The following is a 20,693-nucleotide window of genomic DNA, read 5'->3' on the forward strand; positions in this document are numbered from 1 at the left end:
TGATCTGTCTTTGAATTTTAAGAAAAGGAAAATATGTAACCAATTTATAGTAGAGGATAACTCAGAATTCCTTTTTTTTTAACTTTTCTTTATTTTTTTGCTACTTAAGGTAGGGCTTATTCAACTGAAATAAACCAGTTCTTCAGACTGTAATGGTTTGGTGTATTAGTTAAGGCATATATGATAAGTTGCTAAAACAGAGACCCAAATATGCGATAACTTAAAAAAAATAGAAGTGTATGTCTCTCTAGGGTAGTAGCCAAGGGATCCAGAGCTGGTAGAGCAGCTCTGCCATCTTCACTCTATGGTGCCCATTTTTAGATCCAAGGAAGTTGCTCTAGTCTTGTTATCTCTCCACCAGTGAGAAAGAAGAAAAAGCCACATGAGAACAAATGTATTCCTTTTTAGTGCGTGACTCAAAAGTGGTGCTAATGGCTTTTGCTCATGTCCTACTGGTTAGAACTTAGCTATGTAATCATGCCAAACCGGAAGAAAAGCTGTGAATGTAGTCTCTAACCGAGTGGCTGTCAGATTCCAACACTAAAGAAGGAGAGAAGAGATATTGGTGAACCACTAGCATTCTCTTACCATGCTTGGTAAATGGAAATATTTACTGAACTTACTCTACCTATCCTATCTAATTATTATGTAAAAGTGAGAACCCATAAAGAAAATTTAGTAAAGTCAACTGTATAAATACTTTCTGCATTGCAAAAAATACCTTAAGATATAATATTTAACCAAATATCTGGGCACCCCATGACCCAGTCAAGTTGACACATAAAATTAACTGTCACAGACCTGAAAGTTAAAAAGCCCTTTGTTAGATCACTAGGGCTGCTGTAACAAAGCACCACAATCTGGGTGGCTTAACACAATTTATTGTCTTACAGACAGAGGCCAGAAGTCCAAAATCAAGGTGTCAGCAGGGCCATGCTCCCTCTGAAGACAAGGCTTTCCTTGACTTGTGGCTGTCTAACTCCGGTGCATGTCTATGTTCAGGTTTCCCATTTTTTATTAAGACACCAGTCATATTGGATTAGGACTTCATTTTAACTTGATTACCTATGTAAAGACTCCTCTGTTTCCAAATAGGGTCATATTCTGAGGTACTGTGGGTTAAGATGTCAACATATTTTTGTGGGGAACACAATTCACTCCATAACAGGCACTAAGATTATAATAAACCTGGGGATTTATGCTTCTGAAATTAATGGACTGGCTTGTTACAGGCCACCCTTCCCTCTGAGAACAACCAGAAAAGCTAGACAAAATATTAAAAATAGCTGCTTGAAGACATCAGAAGCTGCTTCAGTAAGGATTTAAGAGGCTTAGAATCATAGACCAGGGAAGCTTAAAGAGATGAGCCTGACATTTGGCATTGCTTTTACCCTCAAAGCATTTTCTCATTTGTAAGCAGTAGCTAAGGAGCTGAGCCAAAAGCAGTGATGGAGAGGCTAAGAAGCTGAGCTATGATTCTGGCAATTTTACAGGACTAAGGGGACAAAAATGGAGTCCAGGGCGTACCAGCAGAAGGAGCCTTGGTAAATACCCCAAGCTTTTAGTTGGGACTCTCTAAGCTTTAAGTTGGGACTCTCTTAGCTTTTAGTCTAAGGCTCTCTAAGAGTTTCAGCCTAGAAGAAGGAGTATAGTGGCCATAGATCAACCCTTACAAAAACTGAAATTCAGCTTCCAATCAGCTCAGTTGCTGCTTGGATGAAGGTTAACTCAATCCCTGACCTTACTACTTGCCAGAAGCAAATGTATCAATATATTTTCTCTGGAGGAGAATAACATTACTCTGAGCCTAAAATTATTCTTCAAGTTGTCACACACACACAGATTACCAAGCATACTAAAAGACATGACTACATGACCAAAATCAAAAGGAAAAATAGATAATAAAAACAGACCCATGGAAGATACAGATTTGGAGAAGATCTAAGACAGACTTTTTACAATAAGTGTAATTAGTCATCAATACAGGAAATCAGAGAACTTGAAACTATTTTAAAAATCAAATTGAATTCTAGAACTGAAAAATACAGTAACTGATATTCAAAGCTAAGTAGATGAAACTAAATCTCAACAGATGTATTTAACAGCAGGTTTGTCACAACTGAAGAAAACCTTGGAAAATAAGACAAAGTAAAATATCCAGACTAAATCATGGAGAGAAAAAGGGTGGGGTACACATAACAGAGTGTAAGACATGGGAAACAGTGTAAAGGTTTCACACACACACACACATAAAATTGGAGCCCTAGAAGGAGATGTGAGAGATTGTGACTGAGGATCTTCTAAAACTGATGAAAGATACTGAGCCACAGATTCAAAAGTACCGTGAACCTCATGCAGGATAAACAACAAATACGACATGTTTAAAGATAGAAGACCAGCCTAGCTGGAACATGGAAAACATGGAAAGGGAAGTCCTTGATGAAGAGGTTGAAAGCCCTGGATCAGGTAGAGCCTTATAGGAGTTTAGATTTTATTCCAATTAGATTTGGAATCAATTTGAGGATTTTAATAAGGAGAGACATGATCCTTTAAGATCACTTTTGCTGATCACTTTGTGATCTTTTAAGATCATGAAGGATGAATTACAGAGACCACTTAACTGATTGGAATAGTTCAGGTGAGGAATGCTTATGTTTTGGCATGGAGTTATAACAGTGGAGGTGGTATGATTCAGGATGTATTTTGGAGGTAGACTGCCACTAATGGATTGGATATAGTGAATGAGGGAAACTGAATTGAGAATAACTCTTAGACCTTTTGCCTCAGCATATGGGTCGATGATTGTGCTATTTATTGAAATGGCAAAAACTCAAAGTGGAGCAATTTTGGGGGCAGATGAATAGAGATCAGTAGGCCTATCTTGGCCATGTTAAATTTGAGGTGTCTATGTGACATCAAGTGGACATGTCATGTAGGCATTTAAAATACTACTCTCGGGAGAAGTTCAGACTAAAGATAAAGATTTGAGAGTCATCAGCATACAATTTTTATTTAAAGCCATAGACCTGAATGGGATAAACCAGGGAGAAAGTGTAGATAGAGAAGACAAGAGGCCTAGACCAAACACTTAGAGGTAGTATAAAAGTACTTAGCAGGTACAAGAAAGGAGGAAGAATTCATATATATCACTTCTTGTATACTTTTGGCCAGATCTTAGTTACACTGCCATAGTACAAAAAGCAAGTGGAAAATGTAGTCAGTTACTTTATTTTGGGTAGCCAATGCCCAACTAAAAATAGAGGATTCTATTATTACGGAGAGGGGGAGAATGGATAGTTGGGATACAACTAGCATTCTTTCCACAGAGGTTGAATAAAGGAATAGGTCTTGCCAAGGAGAGTGAGGAGAAGCCAGAGAGGTAGGAGTAAAACTAGGCAATGTTGCCACTTGGAAATTTAAAGAGCAAAATGGTATAAGGAAGGAGGCAGAGTGGCCAAGCCTGTCAAATACTGTTGTGAAATTAAGTAAGATAAGACAAAGCCTTTGGCTTTGATAAAAATGGAGATCATTGGCAATCCTTAGAGCCACTGCAGAGGGAAAAATGAGGGCAAAAGCCCAATTAGAGTAGGTTGAATAGAGAGTGGGATACAGCATATTTGGGTAAATCTTTTGAAGAGTTTGGCTGAAAGGGGAGCAAAGAAAAGAATTAGCCAGTAGAGACACGGATCACCTGGAGAAAGTTTTGTTTTGCTTTGTTTGATGAAAGGCACTATTAATGATATGACAGTGACCTAATAAAGAAGGAAAATTTGGTAATTCATAATGGAGTAGATCTGGTGGCATGGCCACAGCCTCACTAAACGGGCAGGGAAGGGGAGGGATAACACATATTCACGAACAATAGAATTTACCATCGATTACTCTTCAGCTTATTTCAATTTGCCTCTTTAAAGATGGAAATGGTAGATAATGCATTGTGTATCTGGTTTATGAAAGAAAGATAAGAGACAGCTCCATTCAGCAAACACATTTTTAAAAGTGAGTGAGGGAGAGCTGTGGCGGCGGTTTCCATCCTGTTGATGAGTGTTTCTTCCCTGCTGGAGCGACTACACAGACCATGGCGTCATGGTCGAGGAGGTACAGAAACATTCTGTGCACACACTTGCGTTCAGGTTATTGAAGAGAACCCATGTCATGTTTGTGGCTGATAATGGAAAACCTGTGCCTTTGGATGAACAGTCACAAACGAGAAATGGCAATCAAGCTGCATAATGAGTATGGTCCTGTGTTGCATATGCCTACCTCAAAAGAAAATCTTAAAGAGAAAGGCCCTCAGAATGCATCAGATTCATATGGACACAAACAGTGTCCTGCCAGTCAAGGACAAGAAGTTCAATGTTTGGTGACAGGTACACATCCATATCCACCAGGACCTGGGGTTGCTTTGACAGCGGACAGTAAGATCCGAAGAATGCTGAGTGAATCAGCTGCACGGTCCTTAGCTGTGGCCTTACCTACTTCTCAAGCCAGGGTCGATGCAAACCATAGTGCACCTGCTGGAGGTGAATACCGACACCCTGGGGCTCCTGACCAGTCACAGCCTGCAGGGGCAGTTGTTATGGACGGTGGCAATGCCAAGAACTCCACACTGATGGCTAAAAAAGCCCCTACAATGCCAAAACTTCAGTGGCACCCACCGTGGAAACTCTACAGAGTGATCAGTGGGCACCTTGCCTGGGTTTGATGTATTGCTGTGGAACCTGGAAATCAGTGGTTTGTTACTAGATCTGCTGACAGAACTATAAAGATCTGGGACTTGGCTAGTGGCAAGTTATAACTGGCATTAACTGGCCAGTGGCAAGTTAAAGCGCACATCAGTATTGTGCGTGGTGTGATAGCGAGCCCAAGGAGCGCAATACCTGTTCTCCTGTGGAGAAGACAAACCAGTCAACTGCTGGGATCTTGAGTATAATAAGGTTATAAGGCACTGTCATGGACACCTGAGTACAGTATATGGTTTGGATCTGCACCCAACAATCAACGTGCTGGTGACCTGTAGCTGAGACTCAACTGCACGGATTTTGGATGTGAGAACTTAAGCCAGCGTACACACGTTATCTGGACATACTAATGCGGTGGCTGCAGTGAGGTGTCAAGCTGCATAACCACAGATTATTACTGGAAGTAATAACCTGGAGAAATAACTGGAGATACCAATGGACTTATTTGAAGCTATAGCAAGGGCTGCAGTCTTTTATGAAGACTTCATAGAAAAGTGCCTGTGCCTCTTTCTGGCATATACTGAGTTTTACAAACCCTGTCCTTAGCATCCTGATTCCCTATCAGGCAAGAAAATTTGTCACACTTCACTTTCTATAGTTAGAAAACAAAATTACAGGAACAATCAGTTTAAAATTTGTTTCAAATTAAGAAATTATACCATAATTTTGAATAAGCATTTCCAAATATACATATCCCATCTTGCATGCTGTAGGTGGGAGTGTAGTTGTTACAACCTTTAGGAGGGTAGTTTTCCAGAATATACTGAAGATGCTTGGAATCTTTGGCTAACTCTTCATTAGAAATGAAATTACTAGGAAACTGCCTAATGGGAATAATCTGACAACTGTACACAGCAAGTTTATTTCACCTTTGTCTTTAATTAAAACTAGCCCAGATGTCCTAACAATAAGGGACTGGTATAATAGATTATGGTATTTTCATGTAGCTTCTCTCCATTAAGAGTGAGAAATATCTCTGGAATAACATGTCCAAATTTTACTCTTATATAAAAAAGGAAGCTGTGCAAGCATTTTTTTTTTTTTTTTTTTGGTAGAGTAACTTGTTAATGCTCTAAAAAATAATGGAAAAGTAACACCACATTGTTATCAGTGGCTTTGTGAGAGTGGGATTATGGGAGAACTTTCATGATTGGCTTTATATATTTCTATAATGTTTTAATTTTCTATAAGCATGTATTTTGTAAACTTAAAGGAAAAAAAAACCCACAAGAAAAAAAAAAAGTGAGTGAGGAGAGGAGAATTTGGCCCTAATTTTAATGGCAAACACATAATACAGAGTACCTATACTGTGCACTAAGCAGTGTTCTAAGTGTTTTACACTTAATTCTTGCATCTGTGTGATGTCCTAAATTGAGGGATTTGGCAAATTAATGTAGTTATATATTTTACTTTAAAATGTTAAGATATATTTTTTTCTTCTTTCTTTTTTTTTTTTATTTTTCACTTTTGCCAGTCTCCTTCACTTAGATAAGAATTAAATAAGGGAGTTTCTACTGTATTACCATAGAACAATGCCATATATATTAAGTGGAAAAAAGTAAGGTATAGAAGTGTGCTATCATTTGAGTAAAGCAGAAATGTATATACACATCTTTTGGACAGTTCCTAAAAATTGATAACAGTGGTTGTCTCTGGGGCGGGGGTTTCAACTCTTGTTGAAATCTTTGTACAGTATATTATTAATATGCTTAACTCAGTAATTAATTTAACCTTTCTTTGGTGATTCATGTTCTTGCAATGTGTCCAGGACATTTTTGGCAGTTTCTTCTTCAGCAAATAGATTAAATATTAGCTTGTCTTCTCACCATTTGTCTCCTTCAGATTTAAATTAAATTCTAAATAAAAATTCTGGTTATTTTCAGGGGGTCAGGGGACATTCAAACAGTTGGATTTAAGATCATCAGAATTTTACTCTGTATTTACTAGCCTGTAAATATCTACCTCAAAATTATTTGACATATATTTAATTTTAAATCTTTAGTCATATGATATCCTTATAGTGTTTTTTATCTTTGGCAGGAATTAAAAGGTGGAAAAGCTTATGCAAAGGTAAGTTGGTGTTCTTTAATGCCTTTGGAATTTGTAATATCATTCATTGCTATTTATAAGCTTAAAAATTAAATGGTTTGTTTTTCTAATTGCTGTTTAAGCTTGGCTGTTTTTAAATAAAGCAACTCAGAGATTGAATAGTTGGATCCAATGTTAAATTATAGGCATATTCTTTCTAAATGTTGATTATGGGATGTTATTCTTAAGTTTAAGTTTCCTTACTAGGAGACAGTCTCTGGTTTGCATTAAACAATTGCAACTGTTAATTCAGTTTCCCTCAGTCCCACCCAACCCCCAGTGGAATAAGACTCTCCCTCTGTGCTCTCTTAGCACTCTGTATACATGATCACTGCTGTCCTTTATACTTTTACTAGCTGTATGGAATTACTAATGAATGTGCTGACTTTTTTGCTGCATAGAAGGAATTAGTAATTAATAATACTACCAGAAACCCAACTCTTTTATTTCTAAACCTCTTTAATCTCTAAACCACTTTTTTTTTTTTTTTTGGCCACGCTGTGTCACTTGCAGGATCTCAGTTCCCTGACCAGGGATTGAACCTGGGCCACGGTAGTGAAAGCCCAGAATCCTAACCACTAGGCCACCAGGGAACTCCCCACATACTCCTCTTGTATTTCTCTGTGATGGTAGCTCCATCAGTCTCGTCATCTAAGCATCTAAGCCAAGAACCAGGGCACTAGTTTCAACTATCAAATCTACCTACCCCTCTAAAACTAGTTGGCTGCAATATCAGTTAGGATGCTCTTTGGTACAAGTAACAGAAAACCCTCCTCACCTAGAGATTTTTTTAATCTCACAAAACAGGTAGATATGAGATAGAGCTATAGATGTGAGATAGAGCTGCTCCAGGATTGGTTAATCCACTGACTAAAGAACATCATCAAGAATCCATGTTACTTTTCTCTTTTTTTCTTACATTCTCTATGTGATGGCTTTGTCCTTGGCTAGCTCCCTTCATGGTCAGGAGGTGGCTAGCTGCTCAAGTTTTAGTCAACACATTCACATATGACAAAGCTCAGCTGTTTCCCCATTTATGACTTTTTCAAGTGAGAAAACTTTTCCTACATGGCCCCCAGAGGATTTCCCTGTACCTTTGATTGTACACAACTGGATCATATGCCCACTCCTCAACTAGTCATGGGCAGTAGGAATGGATTGCCATGGTTAGCTTAGACTAATCACAATTTTACAGTCAGCTAGAGGTTGGGTTACTTTCCTTGTGTACATGGATGAGCTAAGAGTGGACACTTGAATAAAACCAGGACTTGCTAGCCAGGATTATCAGGGCATTGAATGTTGGGTAGGCAAAAAACAGTCTGCTTTGACTGACAGATCAGTGAGAAATCTCCCTTCTAAAAAGCTTTTGAAACCATCTCTTCTCTCCAGTCCCAAGACCACTGCCCTAGGTTATGCCTCCATTATTTCTTATTTAAAACCTGCATTGGCCTCCTATCTTTTCTGTGCCTCTGTCGTCTCCCACCAGTTCATCCTCTATATTATTGCCAGAGGGATTGTTCTGAAATTCAAAGATGATCATATCCTTCCCCCACTTTTAGTCCTTCAGCAGCTCTCTATTGCCTGTAAAGGAAAATGAAATGAAAAGTCTTTAACCTAGCATATTGGACCCATCTTGGTTTGCAAATCATCTATCTGCATACTCACCCACTCACTCAGTCATCCTTATGCTTCAGACATACTGCCCAGAGAACATTCCTGGAGTGTGCCGTGCTGTTTTAGCCTTGTTGCCTTGTGACTTGATGTTTTCCCTGCCATACATGTGCTTCTGTAGACTCATGTATCATTAAAAACTCAACTTAGTCATCCCTCCCCACTGAGAAATTTTCTTTTCCTCTCTTTCTTGTAATTGTGCCTTCCTTTATCACAGCACTTATACTTTTTGATAGGAATTTATTTCCTTTTCTATCTTCCCTTATTAAACTATGAGTTCCTTGAGAATAGGAATAATATACATTCCTAATACCTAACATTATCTGGAATGAAGATGCTCAAAATTATTTGCCAATTGAAGGAAGCTCTACCACAGTTATACCTACAATTTATAATATATATATATATACATATATATGCCATTTTACTGAGACAGTTATCTCAGTGAAACCAAAGAGAAAATCATAAGGAAATATGGACTCTCTTGTACCTCATTACAATGTAAGCTCTTGCAAGACGGTTCTTATCTGTCCTGTTCATCACTGTTTTCCAGTATTTAAAGCAGGGCCTGGCACATAAAAAGTGCTCAGTAAATGTTGACCGTAGCATGCTTTCTTAATGGGGACTGACCAGATTCTTTTTTTAAAAAAACTTGCTTTATGCTTAGTGACTGTAATACCAGCATTCCAACAGTGGATGGTGAGCCAAAGGGCTGTTTTTTATTCAAAAAATACATGTTAACTGCTTACCATGTGCCAAGCATTGTCCCTGCCACTATTTTAAGTATTAGAGATACAGCAGTAAACAAAACAGACAAAAATCCCTGACTTTGGGGAGCTTACATTCTAATGGGGGATTGAGGGAGGGGGACAGACAATAAAATAAATATGAAATGTGTATATACATGATGTGATGATAGCTATTAAGAAAAATAAAGCAGATAAGCTGTAGTGACCGCTACAGGGGAGGGGAGGGGGGAGCCAGGCATGTTCTAGAATGGTCAGGGGAGGCCCCTTTAGAGAGATGACATTTGAACATAGACCCTAATGCAGTGAGGAAGAAAACTGTGAGATCTAAGAGAGAATGTATCAGGCAAAAGAACAGTAAGTGCTAAAGGCCTTGAGATGATCTTGGCATTTTTCAAGGAAAAGGACCTTGTGGCTGGAAGAGTGGATGAGGAGGAGAGGGGGAAATGAAGTTGACGAGGTGGCCATGGACAGAGGAATCAGAGACAGTCAATATAGACATGTCTTTCGAGGAGTCTTGCTCCAAAGGGGAGCAGAAGAATATTACAGTAGACTGGAGAGAGGTATGGCATGAGGTTTTGTTTTCTTTTGTTCATTAAGATGGGAGAAAATCCAGCATGTTTGTGTTCTGGGAATGATCCATAGAGAGGGAAGAATCCCTGAAGCGATGAACTTGAATAGGCGAGAGGAGAGTGGTTGGCCTTGGATGGGAGCACAGCCAGCTCACTTACAGTAAGTGGGAAGGTAAACATGTGGGCACAGATTCAGGTAGGCGAGTAGATGTGGCTGGTGATAAGAGCTTGTGGAAGTTGAATGCTCTTTTGATTGCTTTTATTTCGGAGTGAAATAGGAAGCAAGGCATCAGCAAAGAGTGTGGATGGAAAAGGTATTGGAGGTTCAAAGAGAAAGGATAATGTATAAAATAAGGCATGTGGATGATGTGTGATCACACAGCCACAGGAGTCTTCCCATGTTCATTTGGATCTGGCTTTGCCCTGGACATATCCAGGCTTTTTACTGATCTCTTGGACCCCTAAAAAAGGCAGTAAGACCAGAGTAATCATGTGAAGATTAGGTAGATATTACCTGTGGCTTGATATGTTCCTGACTTACTGCTTTTGGAGCTTGTGGTCCTTCAACTGGTCTCTTAAGTTCTTATTCTTCATTCTTCTTATACCAATTAAAAACCACTAAAATAATGCTCCATCCTACAATAAAAATCTTCATCTTAAATGCCATTCATATGTTCTTCACTGCATGTTTTAAAGCATTAAAGCAGGCAACTTAAAATCACAGCACTCAACTTAAAATCAAGCAGGGTTTGACGTGTATAATACATTTTATTATATATTCAAGGAGATGTACTTGCAAGCTCAACACATTTTTTGTTACTAAAAGACTGTATACACTTAGTCATATAGAATAGACTGTTCAAAAAATAATGATATAAAGGAGTGATTTTTTTTGTACCACTTGGAAATGAGAAATAGGGTTGAGCAGCATCAGAGGAAAGACCATAGGGTAATCTTTGCTAGCTGCAGAAAATGGGGACCAAACCCGAGTAGTAATAAGATGGAGGAATGCGTTTAAGCTGAGCTTCTGGGTAACAGCAGAGAAGGTTGGTGTGGGGAAGGAAGGAAGAAGGTTTCGTAAAGAGAGATTCAGCTCAAGGGGGACCAGCAAGGCAAATGTTGTGGAAGGTGGTAAAGGAGGAGGAGCTTGTACCAAAGGAAGTATGTGATACACTTAAATCATTTTGCTCTTGGGTGGGCAGTGAGAACTTAGTAACCTGCAACTAACTATCTGCAGTCACCAGTGGTTAACTGGGAATAGAGCCAGACCAGAACAGGGAGATGAGAGTCTGATTGGTTTTCTCTATGTGTGTGCAAATGACCATGACTGGTCTGCTAGTATTTCCCATAGAGCGGTGTGAGCACCACTGCTAACTTGCAGTGATTTCAGTTGTTTAATATGCATTATTTTTACGTTAACTTATATATTTCAATGTGTGCAGAAAAATACATTTAGCAATCAAGTATGTGATTTCAGAGATCATATTGCTTAAGACAAGAGTAGAATAGGTGGTACATTTTTGCAAAAAGGGAGCCAATTTTTTAACAAACATTTGGGGTGGCCAAAAAGTTCGTTCGGTTTTAAGTAAAAAGACACATTTTTCATTTTCACCAAGAACTTGATTGAACAACGTATTCATTAATCGAAGAAACTTTTTGGCCAACCCAATATTAAGCAAAGACTAGAACAGGTGTTGTTAAGTTGGCAAAAACTGCAAATAACTGAAGTTTGAGACCACTTGGCTAAAGCATGGATTGAATGTTTATTTTAAAGATAATATGATAGAAGCCTAGTAGATATTCTATTAATATAATTATCTTTCTTTCATAGCTGGGCTTTGCAGATCTAAACCTGGCAGAGTTTGCTGGATCAGGAAATACCACTCGTCGCTGTTTACTGGAAGGCTATGATACCAAAAATACAAGACAGGATAATTCCATTCTTAAAGTAAGCACGTTTCTAGATTTACATGTCAACAAGTGAGATTCTCTGCCTTTAAATAATCATAGGTATATACTGTCAAGGGCAAGATGGGAGTCAGTATTGAAATCATGAGCTGAACATACCACTGAAATACTCACCATGTAGAAGAAAAAACTATCCAAATCACAGAAGCACTGAAAAGTAACAAATGTTCACCTTCATGATCACATGGTGCTGTAAACGTTCAGGGAAGAGTACACACGACCACTACAGCATAAGGACTTGATGAGTGGAAGGGAAGGAGCATCGTAAATGAATACCTTACAATATGCTTGTAGCTCCCAAGAGGTGATTTCCAAAGCAGCTGCGGTGGGCACATAGAAGTCACTGGGTTCTCTCGCAACAAGTGAAACTCACTTTGGGCATCTGCCCTACTGTTTTCAAGTACCTTCAGGAGCCATGTATTCTGGTGAACCCAGAGGGAATACACACTTCAGAGAGCTGGAGTATTAAATGAAACCAGTAGAGAAAATGTTTGTAAGGTACCTTGCATCTGGTAAAGCTCACTGGATAAACCTTTTGCTGAGTTTTAGTTAGGCTTACCCCATTATGGTAAGTTATCTCATGATAAGAAAGGAAAATAATCCTGAATAAAAACTGAATGGTCAGAAGTTAGTGGACAAAAGAATTACCCTATATCTAACAGTTTTCAAACCCACTTAGTTTATGCCTGGCACTTAATAGATTCTTAATTCATGACTACTGTTAAGGTTTTTGTTACTATTACCATTATCATTATTATTCCCAGAACACAATAAGATCCTATGGCTGATTCTTAAAAGGCAATCAGTACCTAGAGAATAGCAGCATTTCAGAAAGCATTAGCAAAGCTTTAAATTCTGGTCCAACAAAAATATACCATTTCTGAATAATAGTACTCTAGGTATTCATTCATTCATTCAACCAGAATTTTTTGAGTAGCCAGAGGTTTAGGGAGCTTAAGGAGCATAACCCCAGCCACGTGGCAGGAGCGTGGATTATGGCATCAGGGCTCTGTGTTTGTTCTTAGATCTCTGGAGCCCTGTGTAAGCACTTCACCTCAGCCCAACTGTTTCCTCCTCTGTAAAAGGGGAATTGCAGTACTTACCCCAGGGACCTGTTCTTGAGGCCTAAATGAGTTACTGTATGTGATTTTGCCAACACTAGTTGTATGGAATAGAAATCCCTCAGGTTAGCTCATGTAGAAGAGAACTTTAGCTCAAACACAAGGACATTTCATAGAGCCCTAGGGTGGGAAGTGACAACCAGACCTGAACTCCCAGGAGCTAAAGGAGCTTTCTAGGCCTCTCAGGGACTGTTCTTGCCTCTCTGCATTATCATTCTGTCTGTAGACCAACTTCCTGTGGTTACTCACAGCTTCCCTGCCCTCCCTAGAACTTCAGCTGCTAAGTGGCATTGGCTTGCGATGACGTCAGCAGAATCTGGGAGGCGGGGGAGGCTGTTTCCAGAGACCTTCTCTAAAAGGTCTTGGCCTGGTAGGTTTCCCAGAATGTGTTTGCAGTAGTATCCTCACAGAGCCTAGTATACTCTGGGGCAGGGTGGATGTTCTACAGATGCTAACTCCTTCTTTCTAGAAGGTGGCAAGAACATTAAAGTCACATAGTAAGTAGCTTGAGAGAGAAGCTGATGCATTTGGTAGGTAGAGGACATTGAGTACTTCTAAATTTTTTATAGTTTTATTGAGCTATGATTCACTTACCATACATTTCACTCAAAGTACACAGTTGAATGGTTTTTAGTATATTCATAGGTGTGTCCGACTATTGCCATAATCAATTTTAGAACATCTTCATCACCCCAAAAAAGAAACCTCGTATGTGCCCAATAGCAGTCACTTCCCACTTTCCCCCAACTCTCCTCCCTTCCCCCCAGCCTAAACAACCACTAATCTACTCTGTCTATGGATTTACCTATTCCGAACATTTCATATAAATGGGATTATAGAATATGTAATGTTTTGTGTCTGGCTTCTCTAAACTTAGCATAATGTTTTCAAGGTGCATCCATGGTGTAGCATGTGTCAGTACTACACTCCTTTTTGTGGCTAAGTAATATTCCATTGTATGGCTGTACCACATTTTATTTATTCATCAGTTAATGGTCATTTGCCTTGTTGTTTTTACTTTTTAGCTATTATGAACAATGCTGCTATGGACATTCATATACAAGTTTCATTGTGGGCATATATTTTCTTTTCTCTTGGGCATGTATCCAAGAGTAAGTACTCTTGGAGCAGAATTCTTGGGTCACATGGTAACTCTGCTTTTAACCTTTTGCAGAGCTACCGGACTGGTTTTCAAGTGGCTGAAACATTTTACATTCCCATTAGCAGAGTGTATGAGAGTTCACATTTCTCCAAATATTGGGTCCTTTTATTCTTTAGCTTCTTAGAATGGGGAACTGCATAGATAACCCTGTGCATTTCATATTTCAGATGCTGCTAATAGGTATGTGGAGACTTGAATTAAGCATTTAGTCTTCAGGATAAACACATACAGAAATCCTCCAGAGGAAATGCCTCTTACTGTGGGTGAAGGGTCTTGAATAGCTCGGGTGTCAGGAAGATCAGATATTTCTAAGCCTGATCTTTACAAAATATTATAATCGCTTCATGAATGAATAAAATCATGAATGATTAAAAACTACATTCATTCATTCTTGTCCAAAGCTACAGCAAAGGCCAGAAGCATTCTTCTCTTACAGGCCACCAGCAGGCACCCCTGAAAGCATCATTATGGCAAACATGTTGGAGGAAAACATTCCAGACACTTAAACGCCACAGGAGTCTGGGAGGAAAGACAGATAAAATAGACCAGAACAGCACACACCCAGAAGATTGTTACCGATGAAGCCCTTGCTTTTTGTTTCCATCTTTTCCACTCTTATATTTGCAGTGACAAAGTTGTTAATGTTGAAAATGATTTTTAACCTATGTCTGTATAAAGCAGCAGTTCAATATTGGATATAACCCAATTCAGTAATCATTTTATTTATAAATAGGAAATACTGGACTAGGTGATGTGGAAGGTGCATAGATTAGCAGAACGTGGCTTCTCCTCTCAAGATTTTTATAATTACAATATTTCTTTTTCTTATGTTTAGGTTTTAATCAGTATGCAACTGATGTCTGGTGACCCATGTTTTAAAACGTAAGTTGATGCTCAGTAAATGACTTATTTGTCTGAAAGTTTAATAGTGATTTATTTGTTTAAATTTTCACATTCATATTATGTAGTGTTTGTAGGCTAATACCAGTGAAGGAATAGTTCCTCTTTTAGGAGACTGACCTGACCCTCACAGAAGTTACTATTACTTATTACCAAACAAACTCTCCATGCTCTAAATTATTTAAGCCATGGGTCTTTTGTCATCTTCAGGTTTTGGGTGAAATTATACAAATTTAACTTTTTAATTTGATCTCTGTAGATTTGTCATTTCTTCAATAAATACCTATTAAGTGCCATGTGCTAGGCCCTAATCTATAGACACTAGAGCAGGGGTCCCCAACCCCCGGGCCACGGACCGGTACCAGTCAGCAGCCTGTTAGGAACCGGGCCGCACAGCAGGAGGTGAGCGGCGGACAAGCCAGCGAAACTTCATCTGCCACTCCCCATCGCTTGCATTACCGCCTGAACCCCCCACCCTCCCACCCCCGTCCATGGAAAATTTGTCTTCCAGGAAACAGGTCCCTTCTGCCAAAAAGGTAGGGGACGGCTGCACTAGAGAAACAGCAGTGAAAAAAATAGATCAAGTCCCTGACATCTTGGAGTTTGTACTCTTAAGAGGAAAACAAACAGCAAGCTAACAAGTAAATACATACTATAAAGATAGTTATGAATGCTTTGGAGAAAAATAAAGCAGGGTAGGAGAGGCATGGTGCGAGAAGTGTTGCTATTTTATATAGTCAAGGAAGTCCTTCCTGGTAAAGGTGATATTTGAGCAGAGACCTGAGGGAGGTAGGAAGCAAGCCATGCAGATATTTGGGGAAAGAGCATTTGAGACAGCGGTAACAAGGACAAAGGCCTTGAGAGAGGTGGGTGTTTGGCATGTTCAAGTAACTGCCAGGAGACCAGTGTGTCTAGAGCAGACTGGGTGAGGAGAAGGGTGATGAGAGATGACACCAGATGATAAAGGATCTTGTAGGCCATTATAGTAATAGTCTCATAGGCCACTTATAATCTGAGTGAGATACAAAGCTACTGGAGTGTTGGGAATTCCCTGACGGTCCAGTGGTTAGGACTCCATGCTTCCACTGCCGGGGCCCGGCTTGGATCCCGGGTCAGGGAACTAAGATCCCATGTGCCGCACGGCGCAGCCCCCCCCCAAAAAAACATGCTACTGGAGGGTTTAAAACAGAGGAGTAAAATGTAAAATTATCAAACCTTCTGGCTCCTAGGTAGAGAATAGACAATTTGTGGGAGCAATGAAGGGGCCAAGGGCAGAAATAGGTAGATGAGTTAGGAGGCTGTTTTGTAATCCAAGGTTTTGGGCCTGAGTAAAGAATGGTGTAAATTTATTGAAATGAGAGAGCCTACAAGAGGAACAGGTTGGGAGCTTGGGTATCAGACATGTTAAGTTTGAGATGTCTATTTAACATCCAGCCAGGCATTTTGATTAGGCAGCCGGATATATCATTATAGGGTTCAGTGGGGAGGCCCAGACTGGAGATACAAATTTGGAAATCATGACACCATCAGCACATAGGTACTGGTTAAAGCCATGAGCTTTGATTAAATGACCTACAGGGAATGAGTATAAATAAAGAAAAGGACCACAGACTGAGGTGTGGGACACTCCTGCATGTTAGAGGTCGGTGAGATAGGGAAGAACCAGCAAAGGAGCAATCAGTGAGATAGGAGGAAGGAACCAAAGGAGACTACTGTCCTGAAACCAGGTAAAGAGTGTGTTTCAAAAAGGACGGAGTAATCAGCTGTGCCACACACTACGGAATTAGGTCACGGAAGACGTGGGCTGAGAATTGACCTATGGATTTTGCGGTATAGAGACCATTGGTGACTCTGACAAGCACTGGTGGAATGCTTTTAGACTACGGCCACGTTGGAGTGGATTAAAGAAAGTTTTGGAGGAGAAAAATTGGAGACAGTGAGTGTAAACAATTCTTATGAGGAATTTTGCTACAAAAAAGGAACAGAAAAACGGGGTCATAAATAAAAAGAGGATGTGGGGTTAAGGGCAGCTTTTTATCTTTTTTTTTTTTTAATGGGAGATAGCACAGCATACTTGTATCCTGATATGAATGGTCCAGTAGACAAGGAGAAATGTGGTGCAGAAGACAAAAGGGTCAATTTCTAGAACAGTGTCCTTGGATTGTCAAGAGGGATGAAGACAGAGAGTGTGGATACAGATGCATATATATGAGAAGTGGAAACATATAGAAGTTATTTTCAAATTGCTCCTTTTCTTAGTGATACAGGAAATGAGCTAATCATTGAAGAGCGAGGATGGGAAAGATGGAGGTGGGGGTTTGAGCAAAGAGGAAAAAATGTGTAAAAGTCTTCTCAGAGAGCAAGAGAGTGAGCTGAATGGGAAAAGGCAATAGGATGCCTGTCAGCAATCTTGAAGACACTTAATAGTTAAAAATGAAAGTTAGGGACTTCCCTGTTGGCACAGTGGTTAAGAATCCGCCTGCCAGTGCAGGGGACACGGGTTAGGTCGGGGAATATCCCACACGCCACGGAGCAACTAAGCCCGTGCGTCACAACTACTGAGCCTGTGCTCTAGAGCCCGCGAGCCACAGCTACTGAGCCTGCGTGCCACAACTACTGAAGTCCGCGCACCTAGAGCCCGTGATCCGCAACAAGAGAAGCCACAGCAATAAGAAGCCCACGCACCGCAAAGAAGAGTAGCCCCCGCTCACCACAACTAGAGAAAGCCCACGCGCAACAACGAAGACCCAACACAGCCAAAAATAAATAAGTTTATACCAAAAAATAGTTAATCAGATATCATATAAATATCTGAGAAAAAAAATACATCTAGAAAAGAAAACAATTAATTCCCTAAGCATCAACTTCCATGTAGCAACATCCATGTAGTTCTCTATTTACATACTACTTTATAAAGATGAAAATGTATATATTTAACACAAATCAATTCTTGATTAAAATTATGCATTTTTGTAAAACTTAGCCTTCCTGTGCTGTTTTCTCTCAAACCATAATTTCCTGGCTGCTTTCTTTATTTCCTGCTCTTTTGAGAGTAAACAATTTTTGGTTTCTTAGGTAACAGTATGTTTTCCTAGTGGAATATGTTTAGGGTGAAATGAGAAAATGAGCATTAAAATTTAGTAGAAGAAAATGTATTCATCATTCCTTCTTAGGAGCTTTTTATGAATGTTCGCTTTCTGGCCCTTTCTCTGCCATTTTCTCTATCTGTGAAACTCAAATACTGAAGAGCTCAAAAAGTAGATTCTCTTATGTCCTGTATTATCTCCACAAATGTAATTCTGATACTTTAGAGATTATAGTTATAGATAAAGACTTTTTGGGGGGTAAACTTTGCTATTTTTATTACTTTTAACAAACAGGATATCACATATTAGCCTTCTCCTTTCCTAGACATGCACATATATCAGAATTATCTTCATATAACATATTACCCATCCCTTCCTTTCCTTTAGGACTGTGCCGTTTTGGGGTTTTTTTTTTTTAACATCTTTATTGGAGTATAACTGCTTTACAGTGGTGTTAGTTTCTGCTTTATAACAAAGTGAATCAGCTGTACATATACATATATCCCCATATCTCCTCCCTCTTGCGTCACCCTCTCACCCTCCCTATCCCACCCCTCCAGGCGGTCACAAAGCACTGAGCTGATCTCCCTGTGCTATGTGGGTGCTTCCAACTAGCTATCTATTTAACATTTGGTAGTATATATATGTCCATGCCACTCTCTCACTTCGTCCCAGCTTACCCTTCCCTCTCCCCATGCCCTCAAGTCCATTCTCTACATATGCGTCTTTATTCCTGTCCTGCCCCTAGGTTCTTCAGAACCATTTTCTTTTTTTTTTTTTTTTAGATTTCGTTATATATATGTTAGCATATGATATTTGTTTTTCTCTTTCTGACTTACTTCACTCTGTATGACTCTAGGTACATCCACCTCACTACAAATAACTCAATTTTATTTCTTTTCATGGCTGACTAGTATTACATTCTATATATGTGCTACATCTTCTTTATCCGTTCATCTGTTGATGGACACTTAGGTTGCTTCCATGTCCTGGCTATTGTAAATAGAGCTACAGTGAACATTGTGGTACATGACTCTTTTTGAATTATGGTTTTCTCAGGTATATGCCCAGTAGTGGGATTGCTGAGTCATATGGTAGTTCTATTTTTAGTTTTTTAAGGAACCTCCATACTGTTCTCCACAGTGGCTGTATCAATTTACATTCCCACCAACAGTGCAAGAGGGTTCCCTTTTCTCCACACCCTCTCCAGCATTTATTGTTTCTAGATTTTTTGATGATGCCCATTCTGACTGGTGTGAGATGATATCTCATTGTAGTTTTGATTTGCATTTCTCTAATGATTAATGATTTTGAGCATTCTTTTTTTTTTTTTTTTTTTTTTTTTTTTTAAATGAGCATTCTTTCATGTGTTTGTTGGCAGTCTGTATATCTTCTTTGGAAAAATGTCTATTTAGGTCTTCTGCCCGTTTTTGGATTGGGTTCTTTGTTTTTTTGTTATTGAGCTGCATGAGCTGCTTATAAATTTTGGAGATTAATCCTTTGTCAGTCACTTCATTTGCAAATATTTTCTCCCATTCTGAGGGCTGTCTTGTGGTCTTGTTTATGGTTTCCTTTGCTGTGCAAAAGCTTTGAAGTTTCATTAGGTCCCATTTGTTTATTTTTGTTTTTATTTCCATTTGTCTAGGAGGTGGGTCAAAAAGGATCTTGCTGTGATTTATGTCATAGAGTGTTCTGCCTATGTTTTCCTCTAAGCGTTTGATAGTTTCTGGCCTTACATTTAGGTCTTTAATCCATTTTGAGCTTATTTTTGTGTATGGTGTTAGGGAGTGATCTAATCTCATACTTTTACATGCACCTGTCCAGTTTTCCCAGCACCACTTACTGAAGAGGCTGTCCTTTCTCCACTGTACATTCCTGCCTCCTTTATCAAAGATAAGGTGACCATATGTGCGTGGGTTTATCTTTGGGCTTTCTATTCTGTTCCATTGATCTATCTTTCTGTTTTTGTGCCAGTACCATACTGTCTTGATTATTGTAGCTTTGTAGTATAGTCTGAAGTCAGGGAGCTTGATTCCTCCAGCTCTGTTTTTCTTTCTCAAGATTGCTTTGACTATTCGGGGTCTTTTGTGTTTCCATACAAATTTTGAAATTTTTTGTTATAGTTGTGTGAAAAATGCCTTTGGTAGTTTGATAGGGATTGCGTTGAATCTGTAGATTGCTTTGGCCAGTATAGTCATTTTCACAATGTTGATTCTTCCAATCCAAGAACATGGTATATCTCTCCGTCTGTTTGAATCATCTTTAATTTCTTTCATCAGTGTCTTATAGTTTTCTGCATATAGGTCTTTTGTCTCCTTAGGTAGGTTTATTCCTAGGTATTTTATTCCTTTTGTTGCAATGGTAAATGGGAGTGTTTCCTTAATTTCTCTTTCAGATTTTTCATCCTCAGTGTTTAGGAATGCAAGAGATTTCTGTGCATTAATATTTTATCCTGCTACTTTACCAAATTCATTGATTAGCTCTAGTAGTTTTCTGGTACCATCTCTAGGATTCTCTATATATAGTATCATGTCATCTGCAAACAGTGACAGTTTTACTTCTTCTTTTCCGATTTGGATTCCTTTTATTTCTTTTTCTTCTCTGATTCCTGTGGCTAAAACTTACAAAACTGTGTTG

The 20,693-nt window shown here is 39.1% G+C and overlaps 1 protein-coding gene and 1 pseudogene across 1 annotated transcript in view; both read left to right on the top strand.

Annotated features, from left to right (window-relative positions):
- EEIG2 (EEIG family member 2) overlaps positions 1-20,693 on the top strand; it is a 105,950-nt gene that overhangs the window by 54,339 nt on the left and 30,918 nt on the right. The window contains exons 3-5 of the mRNA XM_065893168.1: positions 6,783-6,812; positions 11,651-11,767; positions 14,906-14,952. Of these exons, the coding sequence (XP_065749240.1) occupies positions 6,783-6,812; positions 11,651-11,767; positions 14,906-14,952 (194 nt within the window). The remainder of the gene's footprint in view (positions 1-6,782; positions 6,813-11,650; positions 11,768-14,905; positions 14,953-20,693) is intronic.
- Positions 4,087-5,165, top strand: LOC136131607 (pleiotropic regulator 1 pseudogene; annotated as a pseudogene).

The sequence above is a fragment of the Phocoena phocoena genome, chromosome 1 (genome assembly GCF_963924675.1).
Source record: "Phocoena phocoena chromosome 1, mPhoPho1.1, whole genome shotgun sequence".
NCBI classification, from domain to species: Eukaryota; Metazoa; Chordata; class Mammalia; order Artiodactyla; family Phocoenidae; genus Phocoena; species Phocoena phocoena.